The sequence below is a fragment of the Watersipora subatra genome, chromosome 11, assembly GCF_963576615.1.
Source record: "Watersipora subatra chromosome 11, tzWatSuba1.1, whole genome shotgun sequence".
NCBI lineage: Eukaryota > Metazoa > Bryozoa > Gymnolaemata > Cheilostomatida > Watersiporidae > Watersipora > Watersipora subatra.
In genome coordinates, this window is record NC_088718.1 from 4,578,350 (window position 1) to 4,605,483 (window position 27,134).

The 27,134-nt window shown below is 38.9% G+C and overlaps 1 protein-coding gene across 4 annotated transcripts; it reads left to right on the forward strand.

The window, feature by feature from the left end:
- Positions 1-7,480: 7,480 nt before the first annotated feature.
- On the forward strand, positions 7,481-26,986 carry LOC137408187 (putative methyltransferase DDB_G0268948). Of its 4 annotated transcripts, XM_068094589.1 has the most exons (7): positions 8,002-8,098; positions 17,613-17,687; positions 18,685-18,857; positions 21,362-21,575; positions 23,215-23,321; positions 25,208-25,345; positions 26,411-26,986. In XM_068094589.1, the coding sequence occupies exons 1-7, from the start codon at positions 8,063-8,065 to the stop codon at positions 26,508-26,510; spliced, it is 843 nt and encodes a 280-aa protein (XP_067950690.1). In that variant the 5' UTR covers positions 8,002-8,062; the 3' UTR covers positions 26,511-26,986. The 4 variants fall into 4 exon arrangements, with proteins under 4 accessions (XP_067950692.1, XP_067950690.1, XP_067950693.1 ...); XM_068094591.1 differs by lacking the exons at positions 8,002-8,098; positions 17,613-17,687 and adding an exon at positions 7,481-7,513; XM_068094592.1 differs by lacking the exon at positions 8,002-8,098 and having other exon boundaries at positions 17,641-17,685.
- Positions 26,987-27,134: the final 148 nt, after the last annotated feature.

The following is a 27,134-nucleotide window of genomic DNA, read 5'->3' on the forward strand; positions in this document are numbered from 1 at the left end:
TTTCCTGAAAACTGACGACAATAGTAACAAACATGACTTGATATACAATACCTGTACAATCGAAGAGTGGCATACGACATTAGGGCATACAAACTACGGAGATATACAGCAGCTACAGCATGTAACCTGTGGAATGAAGATAGCACTGTCGCCTAAGAAACACATGAACTCTTGTCAAACATGCAAAGAAAACAAACTAAGCAACCTAAGTCAAACGACGATCCACCAATACATGCCACAAAGTCGTTACAATGTGTACATACCGACATATGTGGACCTATCGACCCATTATCGAAGGAAGGGTACAAATATATTATAAACTTTATAGACGAGTTTTCTAGTATGCTGTTTGTATATGCGCTACGCTCAAAAGATGAAGCTAGCACAGCACTAAAGACGTTCCTAATCGATATTGCACCAATTGGAACCGTACTCGAATTACACAGTGACAACGGTAGTGAGTATCTCAGCAGTGACTTTCAATCTATTCTTACAGAGAGAGGTATTAAACAAATGACTACGACACCGTACTCGCCATACCAAAATGGAAAATCTTAACATTCCAGGGGTACTATTTTAGAAATGTCACGCTGTCTGATCACGGGAACTACATTACCGAAAACGTACTGGTCATACGCCGTACGCCATGCTGTGTATATAAGAAACCGATCGTATCAAAGGAGAACTAAATCGACTGCTTACGAACTATTTACAAACATAAAGCCTGATATGACCAAACTACACGACATTGGTTCATCGTGCACATTCTACACGGAAGGACACAAGCAAAAACTACAGCCTAGGAGACAGGAAGGTATCTACCTAGGTGTTAATCTTAGAAATCAAGGTCACTACATCCTTGATACACAAACCAATAGAAATCTAACGTCGAGAAATGTACACATGCACAGACGACTCCCCGACAACAACACAGCTGACACACAGCCCCTGACTGATGACTATGGTACTGATGACCTGCTACCACTACAATGAAAAGGCAGTAAGCAAACAGTAGTAAACGACACCGAAACTACAACTCCAAACAGTACAGAAAACACCGAGACGCCTCGTCGATCTAGCCGTGAAAGAAAGCCACCTACATATCTAACAAATTACCAGCTGATGACCTCAGTAGATTATGCATATGCTGTTATACCGTTTATACCTAAAACTTACGATGAAGCAGCAAGCTCAGAAGATGCTTCAAAATGGAAAGCAGCTATGGACAAAGAAATGACAACTCTGACAAACAATGACACATGGGACAAACCGTTACCGAAAGATCGTACCGAAACAAAAGGCAAATAGGTGTGTACACTCAAACAAGGTACAGTAGCCGATGAAGTACAATACAAAACTAGATACGTCGCCAAAGGCTACTCACAACAAGCAGAGATCGATTATGACAATACATACTCGCCTACTACACGCATGACGTCGATCCATATACTGCTACAAAAGGCTGTTAATGACAGGCTACAGCTACATCAAATGGATGTCAAAGGAGCTTACCTCAATGCTCCTATCGATAAAGACATTTATGTTGAGCAACCAACCGGGCACGAACAGACCGACAACAGTAAACGCCTAACATGCCATTTTAAAAAGTCGCTTTACGGACTGAAACAGAGTGGAAGAAATTGGCATGCTACGCTGACAGACCTCCTAAAATCTTAAGACTACACACCGAGCAAAACCGACTTGTGCGTATACATCAAACATACCAGTGACGACAGCTCTCTAATCTTATTTTGGGTAGTCGACATAATAATCACTGCAAAAAACATAGAAACCATAAACTCTATCAGACCAACTTTACGCAGCAAATTCCAAATGGATGACCAAGGAGAACTAAAGTGGTTTCTTGGTATCGACTTCAAATGTACTGAAGATGGCAACTACAACATGAGTCAAGAAAGATATGCCGAAGCTATTCTGAAACGCTTCAACATGACAGATGCTAAAGCAGCAAGTACACCCGCCGAAAAGAGCATACAACTACAAAAAGCAACTGATCAATAATATCAAGCCTTCCTATCGAGTAAGTTTCCACACCGTCAAGCCGTTGGTAGTCTAATTTACTTGAGTGCCACACGACCAGATATATCTTGGACTATATCCAAACTATCACAATAAACTACCACAATACCTAGATAAGCCGAGTATGAAACACGTTACAACAGTCAAGCGCCCGTTCCGGTACATTAAGGGAACGAAATTGTATACATTAGTCTACAAGCCTACTGACAACAATCTGAAAGCATATACAGATTCAGACTGGGCTGGAAGCATAGAGGATAGAAGATCAACGACTGGCTACGTCAGTACACTAGGTAGTGCGCCAGTAAGTTAGAAAACACGCAAACAGCCAACAGTAGCTCTATCCAGCTGCGAAGCTGAATATATGGCTCTAGCTGAGTGTATGAAGGAGATACTTTACCTAGGAAGCCTCTGTGCATTGCTAAGCATAACAGTCCCTACGCCGACAATCACATATTGCAACAATCAGGGCACGATTGCTATAGCTGACAATAATGCAGAACACCATAACCGAACTAAACACATATATATCCGCTACCACTTCGTAAAGGAGCAAAATGACATTACCTACAAATACGTAGAAACTCATAACAACTCTGCAGATGTGCTCACTAAACCTCTTGGCAAGCTGCGACACAATTCTGCCATTAGTCTGCTCTAGATTGAGGGCGCGTATTGAGAAACAACCTACAGCTGACTGACTAATTAGGAATTACCCTCTCCGTATAGACAAATCCGTATATTATCAATATCATTACACTCAGTGTTCGAAATAGGGGGATACGCAGGGATACGGCGTATCCCTAAAAAGAAATTATGGGGGTACTCTCTGGAAAGGTTTATAGTCCGAACTTCGACTGGTTTGAAACTCGACGAGTTTGTATATCGACAACGGTTGGTCCAATCTCGACAGCAGTTTTACTATTTTACCATCTACTATTTTTATAGTAAATGAGCGATTTATATGTAAAAGATTTATTTGCGCAAAAATATATTGTTATCCATTTGATGCAGCACTCCCCAGCTTATGTAGGCCTAACAATATTTTGCCCAACCTAAATATAGAACGAATGCTAAAACAAGTAACAATCATAAATATGGTTGACTGTTATGCTAGCAAAATGTTTTATTTGAAGACTAAACTTCAGTGAGTAGCTTTGGTTTTTATTTTTTGAAGTGAGGATAGAACTGCAAAAAGACATTTATTATTTGTTGAAGATTAAATTATTGTAAAACTGCATCAGCCTTTGTCGATGTTCGGACCAACCTTTGTCTAGATTCGGACCAACCTCTGTCGAGATTGGGACTTGTCTAGGTTCGGACTTGTCGATGTTGGGACTGTTTCCCCTCTGGAAAGCGTATCCCCTAACATTAGTTTGCTCATATACTATTAAAATGCGATAAAATGCTACCTCAAATGCTAATCAACTATGCTACCTTGTGACAAGCGTAAATTCCTTCAACTTTTCTTCAAGCAACACAATCAACAGGCGTCCTTGTCACCTGTCCAAAGACATCACCAAGTAGCTTGAGATTATTCCGTGTGTAGGCATTTTTTTGGTCTTTTGCTAATCGAAATAAACTTTCTTAGAAAACTTATCTAATTTAAGTTCTGAAGCAAATTGTTTCTTCATTATAATTCTTATTTGATTAATGATGAAATGTCATGGACCAATTGATAGTTACTTCAATGGTGAGTGAGAGTGTGTGATGATTGATTTACCTTACTAACATTAGAAATGATTGGATCATACCTTTTGCACTAGAAACTTATAAATCCCTTACTTATCATGACCTGAACTAGAAATGATAGCTGATCACAGCCCTGTCACTAAAAATGATGGAATTATGGCAAAGAAATGGTAGGATCATTTACCTTCATTGTGATGACAACTTGAATCTCTCAGTTTATTTAAAGGTGTACCCTAAATAGCTTTCAAGTGGAAGGGGTCGCATTTTCACATCAGGTGCACAGGCTATTATGACACCTCAATTAATCACAAAGCTTTTTCCAGAATATCTGATGAGGAATGTATGTGTATCACACATCTCCAAATATTTAATATCGTGCAAGGCAATGCTTGTAAATTAATGTATTATGTATAACTGACCGACTCATTACCTAAACTATGCTAATACTACATCAAACCTAAGCTTTATCTTAAATGATTAGGAATGATGAAAGTCTGAGGCCAGTAAATTTAAATTTTAGACCCGCTTGTTTCTTAGCTATTTGGGGCACACCTTTAATGGTTGTTATTATTGCGATTTAAGGTGACCTCGGTTTGCTAGGTTTCCTTTTGTGTCTATGTTAAAAGATGAGGCTGTATGTGCTTGCTTAAAAATTAAACCATTCTCATTTTCCTGAGTAGTTGATTTTCTAGAGAAAACTTGAAATTTCCCTTCTTATTTTTTTGTTGCACTGATTGTTTCCTCCAAACTCATTTCATTTCCATTTTAACGAATATATCTGTGAAGTTAAGCACTCAAGATGAATTTACTGTGTAATAAAATAATACCAGTTATACCATGGCAAAATATTTGTTCTCTCACTGAAAAGCTGTGGAAATTAGGTATAAGACAGACTATCTTACAAAGATTTTCCGTGGGGGAGTTCCCCGCACCCCCCCCCCCTCTGCCGAGAGGGCGCTTCGGCGCCTCTATCGGACTGTCGCCGCGCCGCTATGCGGCTTAGGTGGGCCGCTGGCCCAAAAGAGTCATCTCGCCCAACTGTCACCATAGAGTACCCCCATAACAACCCTTACACTTTAAACACTGATTACACGTATATGTTTATCTACATTCAGACCTGCCAACCCAAGAGTGGGGCAATGCGTGAGATTTGGTTTTAGGGCAATTGATGTATCAATGATAGTATATTGGAGATGATATTGTGATGATAGTTGGAGATTTTAATTTTCCAGATGTAGATTGGGAGCATATGGCCGTTAGGCCCGGTTCAAATCAGAGAGAAGTACACAAATGTTTTTTAAACTTAGTTTTGTTTTATGGGCTCCACCAATTGGTGACACAGCCGACTCACGTTAGAGGGAATATCTTGGACCTTGTTCTTACTAATAATGAGAAGCTGGTTGACAATCTGAATATTGTTGAGCCTGGCCTGAGTGACCATTTCATGGTGGAGTTACAGCTCCAGCCAGTCCAAAGCCATCTTACTACCTCAAAAAAGTTTTTAAATTTGTACAAAAAGGCTAATACCCCAGCTGTCATAAAACATCTGGATAATACACTGGTGAAAGTAAAAGATCTGATTAGGGATAATGCAAATATAAATGTGATTTGGAACTGTTTTCAGAGTGATTTACAGATGGCAATTGAAAGGTTTGTTCCCAAATACCAGATCAAAAATTCGAAACCAAATGAGCCTATGTGGTTTAATAAAGAGGCCAAAACAGCTGTTACGCAACAAAAAAAGATGTATAACAAAGCTAAAAGATCGGGCTTGCCAGAGGACCTTGAAGAGTACAAGATACTCAGACGAACAAACAAAAAGGTTTTCAGAAAAATGGAACATGAGCATTACATTAGAACTCTTTTTGAACCGCTAAGCAAGGGGGACAGTAAGCCTTTTTATTCTTTTTACCGAAGAAAGTGTGGCCGGAGTGGTGGTAGCGGTACGTCAGCTTTTAAGGACAAGTCTTGCTCAGAGACAGCTGAGATTTTTAACACATTTTTCCAAAGCGTATTTTCAAAAACAGACCACAGGCCTACTTTTTATAGTGATGGGGTAGCAAAAAGTCGGATAGTTGTTACTAAAGATGGTGTCATAGTAATGTTGAAAGGTCTTAAAGATGGCAAAGCTCCGGGCCCAGATGGCTTGACAAAAAACGATCTTAGTATTGATATAAATAATACCGCTGAAATTTTAACACTAATTTTTCAATACTCTTTGGATACTGGAGTTTTGCCAGACATCTGGAAGACTGCAAATATTGTACCAATTTTTAAAAAAGGGAACAAAGAGCTCCCTGAAAATTTTAGACCGGTGTCTTTAACATGTATATCATGCAAACTTTTAGAGCATATTATTCTTAGCAATATAAGCCCAATACTTGAGGAGTTTTTAAGCCCTGACCAACATGGGTTCAGGAGAGGACTCTCCTGTGCTACTCAGCTTGTTTCTACATCAAATGAAATAATGGCGGCTGTTGGTAATGAAACATCAGTACATGCAGCAGTCTTGGATTTTTCCAAGGCTTTTGATAAAGTCTCCCATGGTCTGTTAATTGACAAATTGCTTCGTACTACAATTGACAAGTCAATAATCAAATGGATAGAAAATTTTTTGTTTGATCGATTTCAGAGAGTGGTTATCCAAGGAAGTAACTCAAGCTTTTTGGCAGTTACATCCGGAGTCCCCCAGGGTTCTGTTTTGGGCCCTTCACTGTTTTTAGTTTATGTTAATGATATTGGAAGTTCTCTTCAACATTCTTCTATAAGCCTTTTTGCTGATGATGCTCTCTTATACTGTCCAATTACAACGCCTAGTGATACGCTTTTATTTCAGCAAGATCTTTTATCTCTTGAGCGATGGGCTAACACATGGAAAATGGAGTTTAATGTTAAAAAATGCCAGGTAGTTTTGTTTGGCTGGAAGCCACCAATCAACCAAGTTAATTTATCGTATACCCTTTATGGCGTACACTTGGAGATTGTGGAATCTTTTAAATACTTGGGAGTGAATGTCTCTAATGACTTTAAATAGGACATACACATAGATGACATTACCTCTAGAGCATATTAAAGGTTAGGGATGTTGAGGAGAGTATTACACGGAGCACCCAGAAACGTCAAAAAAATTGCATATCTTAGTCTGTGCAGGCCCGTTTTGGAATTCGCTTGTGAGGTATGGGATCCATACCTCATAAAACATGAAACACAACTGGAAAATGTCCAGAGGCGCGCTGTGCGTTTTATTGCGGATCTTAAAGGGGTGGAAAGCGTAACTATGGCCAGAGACAAATTAGGGTTGGAATTGCTTAAGAACAGACGGAAGTCGGCTCGAATGGTTTTACTTATAAAAATTCTCTCCAGCAGTGTGCATGAGTCTTTAATCAATAATTTTAGCATTATAAACAATGACACACACTCACATCATACCAGATCGGTATCCAATGACGTACCTAGGGCTGTTCCAGCCAGCAAAACATTTTACCATAACAGTTTTTTACCGAGAACTTCTCGCGACCTACGAGGAAATTTTTAACGCACTTTTTATAGTCATGATTTTACTTACTTCGAATATTACTTGACTTTTATTGAAAACATTTGAACTAGATCTAGATACGTACATGATGGCCCTTTTTTTCCTCGGGGATCGAGGTCTTAGGGTTCGATTGACCAAGACTAAGATATACAAAATTGTGGAAATTGAGGCAAAAATCTCACGCATTTTCATTTTTTCTTTGAGGTGATTGCGTGAGTCTCACACCCAATGCGTGAGAGTTGGCAGGTATGTCTACATTAGACAATCAGATTATTAGATTAATTAGCTGCCCACTTAACTCTCTTCCTGTTATGCTGCAAAAGCCGATAGTTGTACAAATAAAAACACGATATTTAAAATCTAAATATTACATCACTGATTCCTATCATCTCTATTCAGAATGAGTACCCAAAGCAGAAAACTCGCTCACTCAACATTATCAATCATGTGGATGAAAAAAAACTCGTTAGCCTTATGCGACGCCATGTTTTATTATTTCCGGTTTACATAGCAATGGTTTCACGTGGAAAATTTAGTCTGTTCTAAGCTTCTATTGGTTAAACAAAGTTCATATTGTGAAAAGCATACTTGATTGGCTTAAATGAGCGTAACTTTTCCAAACACAGCAAATGCACGTGGCATCAAATTTACTCGTTTTCGCTATTTAAGGTAATTTAATACGCGCTACTTAACCCCACCCATAGATATAATAAACCCTATTATTATATCTATTACTCCACCTTACTGAAATCGTGACCCATATACGAACGGGCGGTTTGAAAGAGCCATACTGCCATGAGTACCCGATACTTCGCAGGCAAACTGGTTGCTCAAAATTGGGGGTCCTATCACACAAAGCTGTCGTCAGAATAGTCACTTTTAACATCACTGTCGTCACTTTTAAAATCACTGTCGTCACTTTTAAAATCACTGTCACCTTTTTCAAATTGGTAACCAAAACAACCTCTTTCTTCACATTCGTTATTTTAATACAAATATCTATACTGGTGGCACTGGGTTGCGTTAAAAATCTGAAACTCGCTAGGTTTGAACTTCTGCTAACCAAAAGCATGGCTCAACCAGCGACCTTCACAAACATATTAGTGATGTTTGGGAGCGTTGCTGATTACTCCGCGAAGAGTGACAGCCGTCTTAGGTTTTTAGAGCTATATTTCTTGTACGGAAAATAGACCGAGATTGCCTTTAATAATCACTGTCAGTCACAGACTTAGAAACGGATTTGCTGTCAATGTCGTGGCATTTCATTGATTTAATTATTTGGCAGTCTGTAAATGCTGGGCCAGATGCTTCAAACCAAAACTAGTGAAGTTTCGGGTGACCGTGGTGATTTATGAACAAATAATAAGTTAGTAACGGTACGGCAACACGTGAAATGGAATTGGTTATATATCTCAAATAAATATCATTCCAAATCAAAAACACGGGTCCTTTGTCTAGTGAGTATTTACTTTATTACAAATGAATACTATCTGGGTTGTACAACAAGTTGTAGAATCAACCCAGATTCAAAACATACAATACAACGATACAATACAATACAATTTACAATTACAATTACAAATACGACAAGGAAAATTAACAATTCCGATGGAATTCTATTTACCTCTAACACACTCTTCTTAAAACACGTCCGAATTGACTGAATGATCATCAAAAAGAGAGTGAGTTAAACGCAAAACAAAAAGCTATCTCATTTAAAAGTAAAGCTAGCCATCTGATCACAAAAGAAAAATCACACAATACAAAAAAAATAATTCTAGGAACATAAGCTATAAAAATTAGTATCATTGGACTCGCCAAAATGTAATTTCATAACATTCTCCGCCCCTAGATGCGACACAGTATCAACATGATCTTAGCATCGATTGCCAACAAAAAGAAATTACATATAAGTTTGTTCTTCGACAATTCGTCGAAACTTATTAATAGGAGAAGTTGTTAAGTTTTACCCCAATTCAACATTGGAAACTCGTACAACTTTAATTCCCTATAAATTTGTGAATCAAATCTCTAACCATTCCCAGGTGTCTCCCAATTTGCTGGATTTGGGAAAGGTGCTCTTGTACAGTTCCAATCGTCTGTCGAGCGCCTTGGTTTTCCACTCGCAGAGCAATGTTCTCTTCGCGGAGGCGATCACGTTCTGCAGTAACCCTCTTTAACTCCTCTCGAAGTACCAAAACTTCAGCATTGCAGTGTACATTGGTAGTAGCCGTATTTAGCGTAGTTGGTCGGGGAACCGCTGTGAAAGGAGTCGAGGGTCTAACAACACTACCGCTCATTGTTCGTTTCAGGGCAGGTCGGAGGGCAGCAACACATGCCGAGGATGGTTTATGGGATTGTTGTTGCTTTTGTTCCCGACCAGCACGAATGCTTGCTGCGGCAGCAGTCGACTCCTCTTCATTCATAAGTAGCCGAACATCCCGATTCCGTTTGTTGAAAGTCACACTGAGGGATGACGCATCATTAGAAGTGGTGGCTGGGGCAGTTACTGTTTCCACTTTGATGCTGCGAGCACCATCCTTCCTGTGCACCAGTTCTCCAAACGCTGTAGAATCTGGTAACCCCACAAACTGTAGGAAATTCTGGAAAAGCGTTCGGTCCACTTCATAACAACTCGTTATGTCCTGGTGATCGGCGGCCAAGTTCCTCTTCTGCTGTTGAATATGCATGCCGATCAACGATTTGATATTTTCCGACACACCACAGGAGCAGAAAAACCTTGTGAAGTGGGTGCGGATATGCTCCGTAAGTTTGTCAGGGATAGATATGGTAAACGAACACAGTTTGCATCCATTAGGGTGAAGGCGGGCATTCTTGACTTCCACGGATGTTTGTTCATCGACAAACTTTACAGTGCGCAGTCGCTTTCTGACGGGGCCCGTGGTCGTAAGCTGAGTTTCGGGCTCCTCTACATTGACCACCGGTTCTTCAGGTTCCGGTGATACCGTTAAATTTTCGTCTTCATTATTATCCAGCACAATCTGTTCCTCCTCTACGTCTACTTCAATTTGGAGTGGGACCGATTCCGCCATCTGTAGTAAGAGACGTAACCAACTTCAGAATTGGAAGCAAGGAAGAGTTGCTGGTGCCATAAGTAGTTGTAGGTGCAGCATGCTGGTGTGTGCAATGATAGACAGAAAGTCCTTCACCTCGTGCATAGGGAAATAAACCAAACAGTCTATGTTAACAATTACATATGAAAAGAGAATTAGATCTACATGCTCATAATTATCACAACTGACACTACCAAAGAAGTCAATCTACTTAGTTTAGTTTTGCACCGCTACTCAAAACTAATACAATGTGTAATCAAATAAATGCCTCGGTCGGCGTCGAGTCCTTCCTAACCTTCCCGTAGGCAACACAGGTTCTGGAACAACAGGATCACCAGCCAAGTCTGAGTGAACAGACCTGTTGTCAGGTTCATCTGTGTACTCTAGAATAGACTGATGGGTGGTTTGTCCTAAATGAGGAGTTTGTCGACCGTCCGCGTCAGCACAAGGAACAAATAATTTCAATCGACATTCGTTGACTACTCCTCGGCCGTCTATTTTATAGGTGCCATTATTAAATGACTTGCGAATAAAAAAAGGACCCTCGAACTTTGGCAGAAGCTTAGGGTTAACTCCTTTTTTCTTTCGCTTGCGTTGTACCAAAACCAACTCGCCGGGTTTAAATAAGGGTTCCTCGTCAGAGTCAGGCCATCTCATGAGTAAACTCTGTTGGGACCTCAACAGATCATGAGCTGACTCTAGACGCTCCTTTAGTCTTTGGGCATACTCTAGCCTTGTGTTCAGCTCACATGAATACGTACCACCAATCAACTGATCTGGCAGGCGACATTCCCGTCCAAACATGAGAAAGTTGCTAGTTTCCTCAGTTTTTGAATGCGGAGTAGCTCGCAGAGCTCGCATAATTTGAGGTAGCAAACAATCCCAGTTATTCTGTTCTTGTCCGGAACTGAGGAGCATGGATCGAAGTGAGTCACCAAGAGTTCGATTACCCCGTTCCACCACTCCATTAGACTGAGGGTGGTACGGTGTAGTACGTGTTTTAGTTATTCGCCAAAAACGACATAGTTCGGTCATAAGTTCACCTTCAAACTGCGAACCACGATCGCTATGAAGTTCTTCAGGGAGACCAAAATAACAAAAAACTCGACTATCTAAAGCTTCGGCAACAACGGGTGCGGTTGCATCCGAAAGAGGCAACGCATCTTGCCACCGAGTAAAGTGATCGGTAAGAACTAAGACCCACTTATTTCCTCTCAAGGTTTCTGGCAACGGTCCCACTAAATCAATAGCAACTTTTTGCCATGGTCGACCAACCCAGAGTGGCCCAGCCCTGGAAGAGGGAAGAAGGCCCCCGGACTTAGCACGTTGACAAATTTCACAAGTACGTAACAGCCTACGTACATCAGCGGTCATGCCCGGCCAATACCAGGTTAGCCTCAACCTTTTTAAGGTCTTTGTCCGACCGGAATGAGAGAGGGTATGGGTGGACCATATTAAATCCTTTCGCAATGTCTTAGGACAGACAATGACCTCTTTAGTTCTTTGGCCATTGAGAATTCGAACAACCAGGACACCATCGTCTCGAATTCTCATTAATGACATCATTGAATTGAGTTTTCGTAGTTCCCAACTTCCCAAATTGACGATAGATGCATCAATAGCTACCTGGTCATCAACAGCCTTATATACCGTTGAAACTTCTCCTTGTTCCTTCTGAGCGCCACTCAGTACAAGGTTGGTTTCGGTAGAATCAGGCGTTGGTAGCGGTAGAGATACTTGTTCTTCCCCGCTGTCTTGCAGATTGTCTCCATTAACTGGACACACAAGAGAACCATCTCTGGCTTTTTCCTGCAAGACACTATGGCACTCATTAGAGGGATTATCATAGTGACTAACAAAGTCAGAAGCACCATACAGTTGCTCGCCAATAATATCGGTGACAACCGTATCTTCCTGGGTTCTCATGTCTGAGAGTTCTTTACGAATATCAGGTAAACTAGGGCCCCCACCAGTGCGATCCATTCTGTCACACTGTGAACAGTCGCGGCATGGGCGGCGTGACAGGCCATCTGCATTACTGTGGACTCCGCCGGGCCTATGCTCTATACCAAAATTGAATTCACTTAGAATTTCTAGCCATCTAGCCACTTGTGCTGAAGGAGTTGTCTTCCGGCACAGCCAGAGCAGAGAAGCATGATCGGTGCGAATTCTAAATCTTCGACCGTATAGATAAGGTCTGAAATGGATTACCGCCTTCACAATAGCTAGGAGCTCACGACGTGTGACACAGTAATTGCGTTCTGCCGATGAAAGAGCTTTGCTGTAATACGATATCACTTTTTCCTCACCCTTTTGAATTTGGGATAACACTGCGCCCACACCATTTAGAGAGGCATCCGTGTCTAAGATATACTCCAACTGAGGATTAGGATAAGACAGGACAGGTGCGGTCATCAAAGATTGTCGAAGAAAATCAAACGCTTTTTGGCATTCCTCTGACCACTGGAAACGTGTATTTTTCCCAGTTAATTTAGTTAAAGGGCGGGCTTTACATGCAAAGTTGTCGACAAAACGACGATAGTACCCCACGAACCCGAGGAACGATTGCAGCTCTGTCAAGTTCTCTGGAACTGGCCACTCCTGCACAGCGGCTATCTTATCCGGGTCGGTAGACACTCCTGCATCACTAACCACATGACCCAAATATTTCACTTTTTGTTGAAAAATGTGACATTTCGATGGTTTGAGCTTTAACCCGGCAGCGCGAAGACGTGATAGGACCTCTTCTAGATGCAAACATTGTTGCTCAAAGGTTTTACCAATGACAATGATATCGTCTAGATAGAGTAACACTGACTTCCAATGAAGACTGTGGAGAACCCGCTCTATCGTACGTTGGAAAGTGGCCGGGGCGGCGGTCAAACCAAATGGTAAGACTTTCCATCGCCATAACCCTCCTCGAGTACAAAAAGTAGATTTGTTCTTCGCGTCTTCATCTAAAGGAACCTGCCAATATCCACTCATTAAATCAAGAGTAGAAAAATATTGACTATCAGCTAAAGCTTCTAAACTTTCGTCGATTCTGGGAAGTGGGTAAGCATCATGTACCGTGACGGCATTAAGTCGTCGATAATCGATACAAAATCTCCAGCTTCCGTCTTTCTTTTTAACCAGCACCACTGGAGAACTCCACGCCCCCTGTGCTGGTTCAATAAGATCTTGCTCGATCAACTTCTTAACCTGCTTATCGACCTCCACCTCTTTCTCCGCCCCTAGACGACGAGGTGCCTGTTTAATGGGTCTAGTTCCCGGTTCGATAGGAATCGAATGTTGAACCAGAGTTGTGCACCCCATATCGTGATCTCCGGCAGAGAAAACATCTCCAAACCGGTCTAGTAGGCCGGCAATCACTTTCTGTTGTGATGTCAGTGTACAAATGCTACTGGCTTCTCTGTATAAATTTTCCAAGTGTTCTGGTACAGGTTTATCAGATAGCAATTCCCCTTGCTTTGAATTCTGACCTGTGTCACACTCGACTGGCGTTTCGACAAGCTGGTCACTTTCCACACTAAAACATTGACCAATAATTGACCCAGACGGAATGAATACCGTCTTATTTTGTGGATTCAAACATCTGACCACAAACCTATCTCCCTTGGTGCATGCTACAACACAAGAAGCCAAAGCTAAACCTCTGGAAACTGTCGCTCTACTCATTTCTACCATTCCAACAGAAGAATTGATAACTCTTGATAATTGGCAATCCAACAGTTTTTCAGATTGCGGAGGAACATCTACGTCAGACACTACCTGCACAGAGCTAGTGTAGTCCACTCCATGGCGGTCAGAACATCGTAGAGTTTTACCATTCATTACTAATGTGAAATTACTACAGAAAAGTTGACAATTATTACCTAGCAGAAAAGGCATACCTAAAATGGTGTCAGGTTCAATGTTGGCTACTACCCAAGACACATTGATCATTTCTGATCTAAGTCTACTATCCAACTCTACCTGACCCTCAATTGGCAACCCTGACCCATCTGCCAAGGTTCCAGTATTGCAATGAAAAGGCTTCATACTCTTCTTAGTAACCTGAGGAAGTTTATTAAATATTCTTTTGGAGAGAATGTTGAGGGTACATCCGCTATCCAATAGATAGCGAACTGCTATACGCCCAACTCTTCCAGGCAAATATAACGCAGGTGTGCATGATGCCATGTTCACGGAAAAGTTTTCCGATATTGTGCAAGCAGTGGTTTGGTTCGAAGTAGTCGTAACTGAAGAACCGTACGTTGACGCAGGTAACCTGTTGGTGAGTAGGTGATCAGGCACCTCAACTGGCTCTTTTACCACGTCTCGGCTATCAATGTTAACTACTGTTTCCTCCCCACCACTGTTTATGCGGAAATATGATTCCGGTCTACCACCAGCCTCCGCAGTGTTCTGTGCAGACCTACTTAGTTTTCCGAATTGCTAGAATTTTTAGATTTAGCACTGGTTAATTGTGGACACTCTCGCTTAAAATGCGATGTACTGCCACACTGGTAACAGGCCCGACTATTCTTTTCTGCATTAACACGATTTGAAGAAGAATTAGGCCTCAACAAATTGTCAGTCTGACGTCGGTTACCTTGCTCGTAGAGAGCAAGACGACGTGACTGTTCCTCAATTTGCTTAGTCTGTGCATCCAACTTCTGGGAGAATGAAGCTAACAGTGTTTCAAATTTGTCGGGTTTCGGGCAACCGGCTTTGAATCTTGAAGTTTCGTCAGGTGTGGAGTCCACTACAGCCACTCTAGCACTTCGCTCCAGTCGTGGAGCAGGTTTAGGAGGTACTTGTGCAAGCATTACATAGCGCTCTGCAGCTTTAACAGCTCCATCCAATGTATTGACTTTGGCTAGGGATATATATTGCCTTAATGCTGGGTCGTCTAGCGCTCGATCAAACGCTTCCACAGCAAGAGTACTTTCCACCTCTGAACCAAGACCCCCATAACTAAGACGAGCCAGTCTTCCTACCCGGTTTCCCAAGTTCATATAGCTTTCACCAGGCTCACGTCGGGTTTGATGAAGTTTCTCACGTGCTTCCTCTGGTAAAAGACCAAACATGTATAACAACCGTCGAAACACCTCTTTAACACTATCAGCTCTGCCGGCTTCTTTTGCTCCTTTATCGAGAGCACCTCTCAGCTGTGCTAAAGCCACCCTTTCCTCCCAACCACTCAATGCGCATACATCATTATACTGTTGTATAAACAGATGTACATCTCCTGTACCATCAAAGCGAGGGGTTTTCAATGTTGATTTGACTACATTTGAAGTTGACCTTTCCTCTATAGCGTGGGTGAACTCGTTGACCAAAGTCCGCAACATATCTTCGGTATTACTATTAATTTGAGCTGAGGTTGAAGAATGCAACGGCTTTGGAGCCGACTCAGCAGCACTGGGTTTATGTAACACAGGCAGCCCTGTACTTGCGTAGGCGTCGGAAACACAAGGAGTCGTTTCAAACTTATTTACAGTTTGGTTAGGCCTACTCAATCTCTTCCCTAAAGAATCAGGATATTGATTTATCCTCACTAATTTTGACCTAGCAGTGGGCACCGGAGAAATGTTTAGGCCTATCTGTGGCTCTGAGCTGGGAAAGCACCTATTATAGGCATCATCTATCACAGTCTCAGCAGATAACGTTTCTCTGGGGGTGACAGAAGGATAAGATGACCCAACTACTACGGTAGATCTAGGCCTAGGTGTAGGAGGAATAGTTCTCTGTGGAATAAATGAAGGTATAGTAGGTAAACCTACAGTGGTAGATTGGAAAGTGTCTTCCCTACTGTCATAAAATATGTCATCTCCATCAATATACCCAGCCTCAACAGAGTCATCATGGTTTGACATAATTGCAATTAGCTACTGCTAACACAGACTGACAAATTCACTAGACAAATAAACTCAAAGTTAAGAATCTTAAATCCCAACTCTAAATTTAAATATCCCGGACAAGCCCCCAATGAAATGGAATTGGTTATATATCTCAAATAAATATCATTCCAAATCAAAAACACGGGTCCTTTGTCTAGTGAGTATTTACTTTATTACAAATGAATACTATCTGGGTTGTACAACAAGTTGTAGAATCAACCCAGATTCAAAACATACAATACAACGATACAATACAATACAATTTACAATTACAATTACAAATACGACAAGGAAAATTAACAATTCCGATGGAATTCTATTTACCTCTAACACACTCTTCTTAAAACACGTCCGAATTGACTGAATGATCATCAAAAAGAGAGTGAGTTAAACGCAAAACAAAAAGCTATCTCATTTAAAAGTAAAGCTAGCCATCTGATCACAAAAGAAAAATCACACAATACAAAAAAAATAATTCTAGGAACATAAGCTATAAAAATTAGTATCATTGGACTCGCCAAAATGTAATTTCATAACACACGTAACAAAATTTCCGTTGGTTCTAACCAAAATCACAAAATGATTGAAACACACAGAATTATTCTGCGCTGCTAGAATCGTGCTAACGAGCACGATCTCAGCAGCTTTTGCAATTATTATAGTCAAAGAGACGTATAATGACACACAATAGTAAAAGTATAAGTGCAAATCAACATAGTACACACGATGCAATTGCTTAAATTGCGTTATTGAATGTATTTATTGTTTGGACGCTATAGCTACAATTTGTTTATTTTTTAATTATATTTCCTTTTTAGCAGCAAAAGTTTTGTGGTAGAGAATGTCGACATCTCTAGCGCAAACAAGTCAGTTGCATCGTATTTACTATGATAACTTTCTGTAATAATTTTCTTGTGTGTCGCATTATGTTTTCAGACTACGTTTATCTTAAAATTTGCTAAAGTCGTGTTTGCTAACTGATAATAGCGCGACTTAGACAGTTACATCGTGTGTTCTATGTTGAAATGCTTCCGTATTTTTATTGTGTGTCACGGTACATGTCTTGGACTATACTAATTGCTAAAGCTGTTAGAATCGTGCTCGCTAATAATTTGTTTAATCCGTTAAAAGCGTTTCGTCGACGAACTCGGTGGGCATGCACAGCTCAAATAATTCTGTGAATTTTGACCGATTAATTCTGCGTTTTTCGTGATTTCGGCCAGAACTCCGAACCAACGAAAAATTCGTTACGTGCAGCCGTACCTTTAGTAATCCTATTTACGCAATCCTCGTCACCTACATTGGTAAATGGTCGTCTCGTCTGTCACTTTTTAAATATCCCTGTCGTCGGGTCGTCAGAATCGTCACAAAACATGGGAGGACCCCCAAAATTACGCCATATACCGACCTTCGTATCCTGATTCTGTTTTTACATTATGCATCAATTTTTTAAAGAATGGTGTAAGTTTAATTGTAAATATCTTTATTAATCTTTACCCAATGGCACTACGTAGTGAACAACATTAGCAATAGATTTATCTACTTCCGACCTTTAAACAAACAACGTGTTTGCTGAACAGACCTGCCAACCCAAGAGTGGGGCAATGCGTGAGATTTGGTTTTGGGGCAATTGATGTATCAATGATAGTATATATAAAATTGTGGAAATTGGGGCAAAAATCTCACGCATTTCCGTTTTTTCTTTGGGGTGATTGCGTGAGTCTCACGCCCAATGCGTGAGAGTTGGCAGGTATGTTGCTGAGGTCCCACTGAGGTACTGTGCTATTATTATTTTTTCATAACTTCTTTCCATCTTTGTATATCAGACACGTGTCAAACATTCAAGCAGGTTTTTCTGAACGAATAGTCGGCGACATAATAAACAGTGACTGTTTTCTCCCAAACACAAGTTAACTATTTGACTACATGTTATTTGCATCTCTATTTAATATTAATCATGCTATAATATTGCGATAATATAATACTGTATTTAGCTGCCTAGAATATCTGAATATTTTGTATCTGCAATTGATATAGCGTTTGCATAACGATACAAGGCAATTTTATTTCACTATTTGTTCTATTTCAGCTATTATAAGAACATTATCTTTAGTCCAACTATGATAAAAATCCTATTGTTTTAACTCCATTGTTATAAACAACCGTTACAAATTATAACATTGTTATAACAAGTTGTTTGTAACAACTTGTGACAAACAACAAGTTGTTCCATAACCAAAACCAATTTAGTAACTCTACACTGTACTCGAACTTCATATTGCTGATTCATGTCTCAGCTCAGCATGTTAAACTTTAATGAAAAGACAACTCTAACAGCTGTTATGTATAAAATACTTATGAAGTTACTGATAATAAATAAATAATCAATGCGTCTAAACAACTACTCATTATGTTATAAGTTTATCTTGTTCAACTTTCCTACTTTAATTTGCTGAAGGTTTCAAATGAAGTCAACAAGTTTCCTTTTGCTGTTGATGTTGGCTGCGGTACTGGGCACCAGTCTACAGCTCCACTAGCAAAATACTTTGACTCAGTGTTGGGGATAGATATCAGTAAAGAGCAGATAGCAGAGGCAAAGAAAAGCGAACACCCGGAGAATGTTAACTTTAAGTAAGTGGTTAACATATGTATTAGGTTGAAAGTGGCTTGACAACTGGTATAATTCAACATGTTATATATATTTTTGCTAGATATGTCTGTAATGCCGGATTGAGATTCAAAGATGCACTATTTAGGATCAGAACTCTTTACTTTGATGTAATAGTTTTCCTAAGTGGTACCAATGATATACAGCCCCCAAGGATAGCCGACGGTGCTCATATGGGCGGGGTTTAATGATGAAGCTCTGTTGGGATTAACCCGAACACGGCACCCGAACAAACAAATATGCTGAATTAAGCACCTTGTAAATTTACGAATATTATGAACTATCGTGGTTATTTTACTTATCTGTTGCATTCATTTTGTTGTCAAATAAATATAGTATCCCAATATTGTCACCGTTATGATCAGTCAGTTACCATTCACAAGCATTCGTGATATTAATAGTCACAATCGTAAAATAGCTCAAATTCGGTTTTGCATTTAGATTTTGAGTATGAAAACTACACTGCACAGCTTTGCCTGCTGTCCCATCTTATTGGCAAGGTAAAACAATGTGAAACCGATGAAAGACTTTGCCATTTTATATTAGGGGTGGCAAAATATTAATCAAAAACTAAAAAAAAATGCCGTTGTTCGGGTAATTATATTCAACTTTAGGCATATACTACGACCTTTACTAATTTTAAAATTACTAAAAGTAGGTAATTTGAAATGTTTTATTTTGAATAGATACATTATTTTGGTTAGGTATTACCCCTACATTGCAGAAAAGCAAAGTTTGCTATTGTGACCTGTGGGGTCTACTGGCTGAATAAGCTAATGAAACGATAACAGCGATTCGTGTTTTCTAAAACCTAACAAGGCAACGCGACCGCCCCGCTAGAGTTATGTTTGCCCCGAAACCCAGGCTAGCACAATCCTAATAGAGCTCCATCATTAAACCCCGCCCATATGATAGCCGTCGGCTATCCTTGGGGGGCTGTATATCATTGGTGGTACCGAAAGGATGACAATGATACTTACCTTTTATACTTACCCATACTTACCTTTACTTGCATGTTGCTTGTTTGACTTGGATTTTAACCCATGATTTACTACATTATGACTTGGATGATAAGAAAACTGTTTTTCTCATGTTATAATCATTTATCAAAGATGCAAAACATGCTCTATAATAACATGAAACTTCCAAGGTGTACACATGGAATGCTACATTGTGTCAAAATACAGTCAAACATGGATAACTCGAACTTCACGGGACCGAGCAAAAGTGCTCGAATTATCAGAGCGTTCAAGTTATCAGAGCACTGTAACAAGTCCATGTATTTACTTATTTATTAGTAGATACATGTACATATACAAACTATAATATAAATCAAAAGCACAAATGGCTTGTTTCAAATTAAATGCTTCTAATGTAAAGTTTAAAACGTTTTTATCAAAAAGTATAGAGATTTTTCTATCACTTGAGGTTGGTTTGTTGTTTGAGGTGATGTTGTTGCCAGGATGTTTTTTAGATTGACATTGGCAAAACTTGATCGTTGTTGAAATGCTCAAAAGAAAAGACATCTTTTTCTTTTGAGCGTTTTACCCACGATCAATTTTGCCGATTTTTCTTGAAGTTTATGCAAAGATTACCTTACTTTACCTGGGATTCGTTAAGAGCAACACTCCGAGGCAGTTCAATTAAAAGTTTTACGGTACATTGTATATCACTCACGCTTTTTGAATGGATACTTATTGAATGTACACACGTATTCTGTGTTTAGGTCAAACGATGAATAGTTTTTTTTACCTAAGACAACGTATACGTTTAATTACAACAATTTTTAAGATGTTTTAAACATTCAACATTCTGATGTTGACGTTGATTCAACACGGAATCAACGTCGGAAAACTATTCATCACGGGCTAGCCGGGTCACGCACTCAAGGATTTTCGCCACACACATACAAAACAAAAACAACATGCTGTTTTTGTTTTGTAAGTGCGTGGTGAAAATCCTTGCGCGCGTGACCCGGCTAGCCCGTGCTATTCATCGTATAGCAGTATAAATCAAATTTCACCAAACCTTTAGAAAAGTCGTTGACAAAAATATTTTGCCGATGGTGGTAATAACGACGCTTATGAATTACGAAAAGATGAGGTTTACCTCTATGACTTGGAATAAAGTGATTTTCTAAAGCGATAACAACTGTTTCGGTAGCCGTTGGGCAAAAAACAGTTTGAGTTAACAGTGTTGAGTTCGAGTTATCTATAGCAATTTATCATTACGTGGGAACGGACCAAAGAAACCGTTCGAATTAACCATGTGTTCGAGTTATCCATGGGCGAGTTATCCATGTTTGACTGTATTTCTTTTTTTACATTTTGTTAACATGTTTTCTATGCATGCACTTATTGTTCACTTACAATTTATTGATGATATACAATTTAGGCAAGAGATTATCACTCTATTGGTTTAAGGAAAAACAGCTTTTGACATTTAATTCCTGGAATTTTGCTAATAGGGTGTCAGCAGGGGAAGCACTTCCTGTCGGAAATGAGACTGTATCATTACTTCAAGTAGCAGCTGCAGCACACTGTATGGATATAGTGCAAGTTTATAAAGAAGCTGACAGAGTTTTAACTCCTGGAGGGGTTGTTGCTTTATTCAGTTATTCAACGGCACCTGAAACTTCAAACCATCCTAAATCTGCTGAAATCGATCCTATACTTAAGGAGGTATTGCTAGCAACAACAACGACGGTTAATTTTATTGGTGGGGACAGTACTTTATACCTTTTATCTTCACATCATAATCTGATATGGTGATGCTCTTTTTTATTGTAAGACTATTATTTAGTTTTGTGAGTGATAACAACATTTTCTGTTTTGAAAACAAAAATTTTTAAACTTGGAGATTTTATGAAAAAGAGAATAAGCTTAAACCTGAACCACATGAGCATAAAAAGTAGCTAATTCCATGAACTGGAAACAGCCTCGTTGAAGCAAATCCTGTTTCTAACACTATGTATATTTCCTAATTTGCTAGGCGTTGCATGGGTAATAAAATGATCACCTAATGAATTTGAGTAACTTAGGCTAGTAACATAAACTAGTTTAAATCATTACTGTAATAAAAGCCATGTTCATCCATCTAAAGCCAGCCTGTGCCTAAAAGTGTGTTTATAATCGTTACGTTATGCATCATGATTTATCATGTAATTACAGTGGAACCTCCCTTCTCGAACATAATCATTTCCAGAAGGTTGTTCGAGATCTGAAACAATTTTTCATGTTAGAATTGTTGTATGTAAATTTCAATCCGTCTAAAGTTGAGAAAACAACTTCGGTAAGTATTTTTTTAGTATGCAGTACAGTTTAGGGTATAAAATGTTAAAAAAATATACATCAAAAGGTACTATCAAATATAAATACTAACTTGCTGGCTTTTTTCAATACCTCGCCGATTTCCTACTTTTGAATGAAGTAAACTAATTATGGATCATGCTCGAGTTGATTGCAGCAGAGTTGGATGTGGCCGACGTCATTTATTAGGCGAAGTAGTGAGGGAAAACAGTACCAGTTACAGTTGCTACCTCATAATTAATCCTGTTTTGAGGTTTACTAAATAAACTCATAGGTCCTAACTTCACAGGTCCTTCTGTAGCATTTTACTCTACATGCATTCAATTATCTCCATCACACTTCCTAATTCATGACATACAATTATTTAAGTATTTGTTATTGTACATACCCATTAGGTTGAAAATAGAATGATATATACAATCATCTAAATCTTTTCCACTATACCATTATTTTAATTTTATAGAAACTTAACTAATAATCTTTTAAAATTGATAACTTTATAAGTTATAACTTATTTGATAGGTAAGGCATTTGTTAGAAGGCATTCATGAATGGGGTCTCTTTTCTAATTACCAAGAGCCAGCGAAGTCAACTTTTTCAAAATGGTTTTGAATAGATTAGACACCGAAGAAAATGAACGAGTGTTTCCTTCTTGTACCAATGGTTGAAGGTTTCATTTACATCATGAAGCCTTATATGAAACAATATTTACTACCAACTCTTTCGTGAAGCCTGACAGCTAATGGAAAAATTTAGCTACCAGATTACTGTTGGAGAACCCGAGTTTATTTGCAGGATTTTTGTATGAAAGTTTTTGATCATTTTCAGTATCACTGAAAAAATACATAAATTACACATTTTTCATGGGTTTGTAAAATGTTGCAAACATAAAAAAAATCAAAATACTTATTATAAGTGTTTTATACTAGAAGTCAAGGAAGTAATGAATGCTGCTTAAATTCTACTAGCTTCATATACTTCATATACTAATAGGCCTGTTAACTTATTACAGATAGCTGATAGACCCGAGGAGAGAGGCTTTTTTGTCCCTGGTAATTACATGGTGAAACGCCGTTACACGGATGAATGCTTCCAAATTCCTTATGCTGACAAAACAAGGTAATTAAACATTATTTTAACTAGTACTATAACGACAGTTCTGCCCATCGTAAAGCCTGGTTTCCATATGACAGCGCAAGGCGCGCAACAAGGCGCACGACGTCGTGCGTAGGCCAGTTGTGATATGGAAACGTCAACGCACGACGGTCGCGCGACGTGCGTACACTGATCGCAAGTATCCAACAGAATGGATTCTTGCGATAGGTGCGTGCGATTATGTATCCCACAATACACCGTTAGACCTTTTCAACCTATCCCACAATTCCAGCGAAGGGCTTTGTTCCGAAGAAATCGGTCTCCCGTACGAAAGAGTAAGCCTGATTTTTATATGACAGCGTAATTTCGCAACGGAGGTCTGTTTTTCCGAAGAATTATGTCTCTCCTACGAATAAGTAAGGAAAATATTCACCCTGTCCAAAGCAAGCATAGAGCTTACGCACGATATGGAAACACTGCCTCGCGGCCCAAGAAATGCATTGCGCACGATCACTGGGCCTCGCGCGATCATTGCGCTGTCATATGGAAACCAGGCTTAAGAGACCGTTCATGTGTAATAACTATATGTGTATTTGTACAATTATTCCATGATGTTGCAATGTTTTCCGGTGGGGCAGTTTTTAGAGCACTTCTCAGCAAAACTCGGTAACCCGAGTTCAATTACCATGCGGTGCATTTTTTCCCTAACGCTCGTAGCATGGCGACAGACAGACACAGCTCTTATTATAGTAAAGACTAGCTGAATGTCCGAATGGGTAATCAAAACGTCTTTGCACAGAAAGTTTATCTTTAATTGTTGGTAACTGTGTTCAATCAATAATCAATATTCATATTAAAGATGAACATGCATAAAACTAGTAGATTTCATCAGAATTTGTTGGTATTTTTTATCCTTTGCGATTGCTTTTGATGTTTGAGGTGATCCGGCTGTCAGGATGATTCAGGAATAAAATCGACAAAGTTTGATTGTAGCCAAAACTTGATCATAGGTAGCGCAGATCAAATGAAAGTGCGATCATTACATCTATAGTTTCTAAGAGACCGGTAGAATAAGGTCATGTAGCGCTGCAACTTGAACGCAATAGCCGATATCAACTATAGCAACGATAACAACTAGTGTCATCTTTCGCACATATTTTTCTTCTTTAGCTGTGATCTAGTTTTGTTAATTTTAATCTTGAAACATCCTGGCAGTCAGAACACCTCAAACATCAAAAACAATCATAACGATAGAAAAATACCGATACTTTCTGATAAAATCTACTAACATTTTGTAAGTTAATCTTTAAGTTAACTTACAAAATATAATATATTTTATAACTTTGAGGCGTATAAAAATATTTTCTAGTAGTTTCATATTATTAGTTTGTTTTATGTTATTATTTTGAAATAACAAAATGAGGTTGTATCGATTAGAACCATCACTCACTTTATAGGCCTTTTCATTTGAATATTCACTGTTTCCATGATGCGTATTTGGAGTTGTATACACATTGAATTATCATGTGATAACTGATTCAATGGATGTTTGCATAGTGTCGATTATCACGGTCGCTTTATTAAAAAGATAACGATTTCTAAGGTCACAGTAACAAAACTCTCTTGACTTGCGAATTGTCGCCGTTTCCAATTTGCAGAAGACACAAACTTGCAGGTTACTGTGTCATGGAAACTTTGTAACTTTGATAGTCTAAGATGCAAATTTGTATGACTCTTTTTCCTTGAAATCAGATGTAAAACTAAGTTGGGGCTTTTTTGTGTTTGTTGCACTCTCCAACCGATTGACAGTGAAATGGGACTTTTGCTGGAGAGTAATTATATATGATAACAAGGATAAAGTCAAGTCTCATGAAGTATGAGTGTGGCACAAATGTATTGATTCATTTCAGAATAGACAACATACTGCATCCTATAACAAACACCGTTGAGGATTTTGTGCAATTTCATAAAACCTTGTCAAGGTTTCGAAAGATGGAAGAGGCAGAGCCTGATTTGACTAAACAGTGGATGGAGGATGCTACAGCGAGGTTACTATAATTTTACATTTTAAGTCAGCATCCATTGAAAAATGTTCAATTAGTTTAATCATGGGTAATTATTTAGCCAGCTGTTTTACAGTTCAACGTAAAAAGAACAATGCGTGTGTTATGTTTCTTTTCTGTTCTTATTGTTTTGCTACAAGCCATGCCGAAGGTCAGATTGTCTTTGGTATCAATCATTGAAAAAGGGGAACATGTTTGACTGGTCATACTGCATTAACAACTGTCGATGTGCGCATAATTAGTAGAAATTATTTTACAAATCCATAAAAAATCATTATGTAAGTTATCTATTGGTTTTAATATTTTTATTCTTTTAGTGATTCTAAGAATGATTCAAAAACCTCGTACATGAATCCAGCAAATAACTCGGATTCTCTAACTGTAGACTAGTACCTAAACTTTCCATTAGCTGCAAGTCTTCATGATATAAGCAAAACCTCCAAACATTGGTACAAGAACAAAGCTCTCATTCATTTTGTTCTTCTTTGTTCACACCTTTTTTTATATAAGAAGTTGGGAAAATCCATTTTATATTAGTACTAGCTGTGCTACCCAGCGCTGTGCAGGTATTAAAAATCAGCTTATAAACAATGAGAGGTAATGAGAGTAGCTCGCCCCTTGCTATTAGCCTGGCACATTGCCAATGGTAATTTGAGTACGCTTACTAATAAGAGCGACCAGCTTCTCGTGACGTTAAGCAATCACCCTGCGTGGTGACCTAAAGCTGTAGAGTATTTGCTCCTATATATTGCTTAGTGAATTTATCTAGCTAGTGTAGCTAAATTAGTAGGGCATTGGACTAACAAACGGGAGGGCCCAGGTTCAAATTTTATGCAATACGGATTCTTTATTGAAAGATTTCAATAGCTATACCTGGAAAAACACACATACACAAACTTTGAGAAATATATTTATATAGATTTATTGAATGGTGTTTTGTATACATTTATACAAATACTCAGAATTGACTTGAAATGTAAGAGCTTTACCGTAATAAACTGATGATGTTCCTCCTGAAAGTTCAACAGTGATGTTTGAATATCGTTGCAGATTGTTGAATGCACTGGAAACCACTGACATGTCCAGCGAATTCACGTATAATCTTGAAGTGCACATGTTACTCGGCCGGAAGCCACACCAACCCAAGTGAATGGAACATTCTTACAAGAATTAAATTCATCTGCATGAACTATACTAATGTTGGCAATACATTTTTTGTTTTTGTCTGATCAGAGAATTGTGCCATCCGTACATAAATCCATGACAACCTGCGATACTCATGTTCAGTAAATACTCTTAACCTTGGAAGAAATTTGTAAACTAACCAGTAATAAAAAGAGTGGTAATGGAATCGTTGATTTTATGATAAATAGTGGCATTTGTGTGCCAAGTACAACTGGGTATATTTACACTCATTGTACCAATGTTGAAAATGATTCTTTACGTGAAGTTATATCTTTTTATTGTATTCTATATATTATTTGTTTTTGGAGAAGTTTACAAGCTGTTTATATATCAGCCTGTGACAACGCAACACAGATACCCATATTTAGTAGATAATATCAACTATCCAAGAAACAAGATCATAAATTATTCAATAATAAAAGCTGAGATATTGGTTCATAATGTTCAATGGTGTATAATATTAGTGGCTAGAATATAATCAGTAGGTCATTGGTTGGAATCACTGAACTGTTGATGGTGCTAGGAAGGCCAGCCACGAGTGCTTCAGTGTCAAATCTCATGCGCAAATGGGAGCAATGTATTCTTTTCC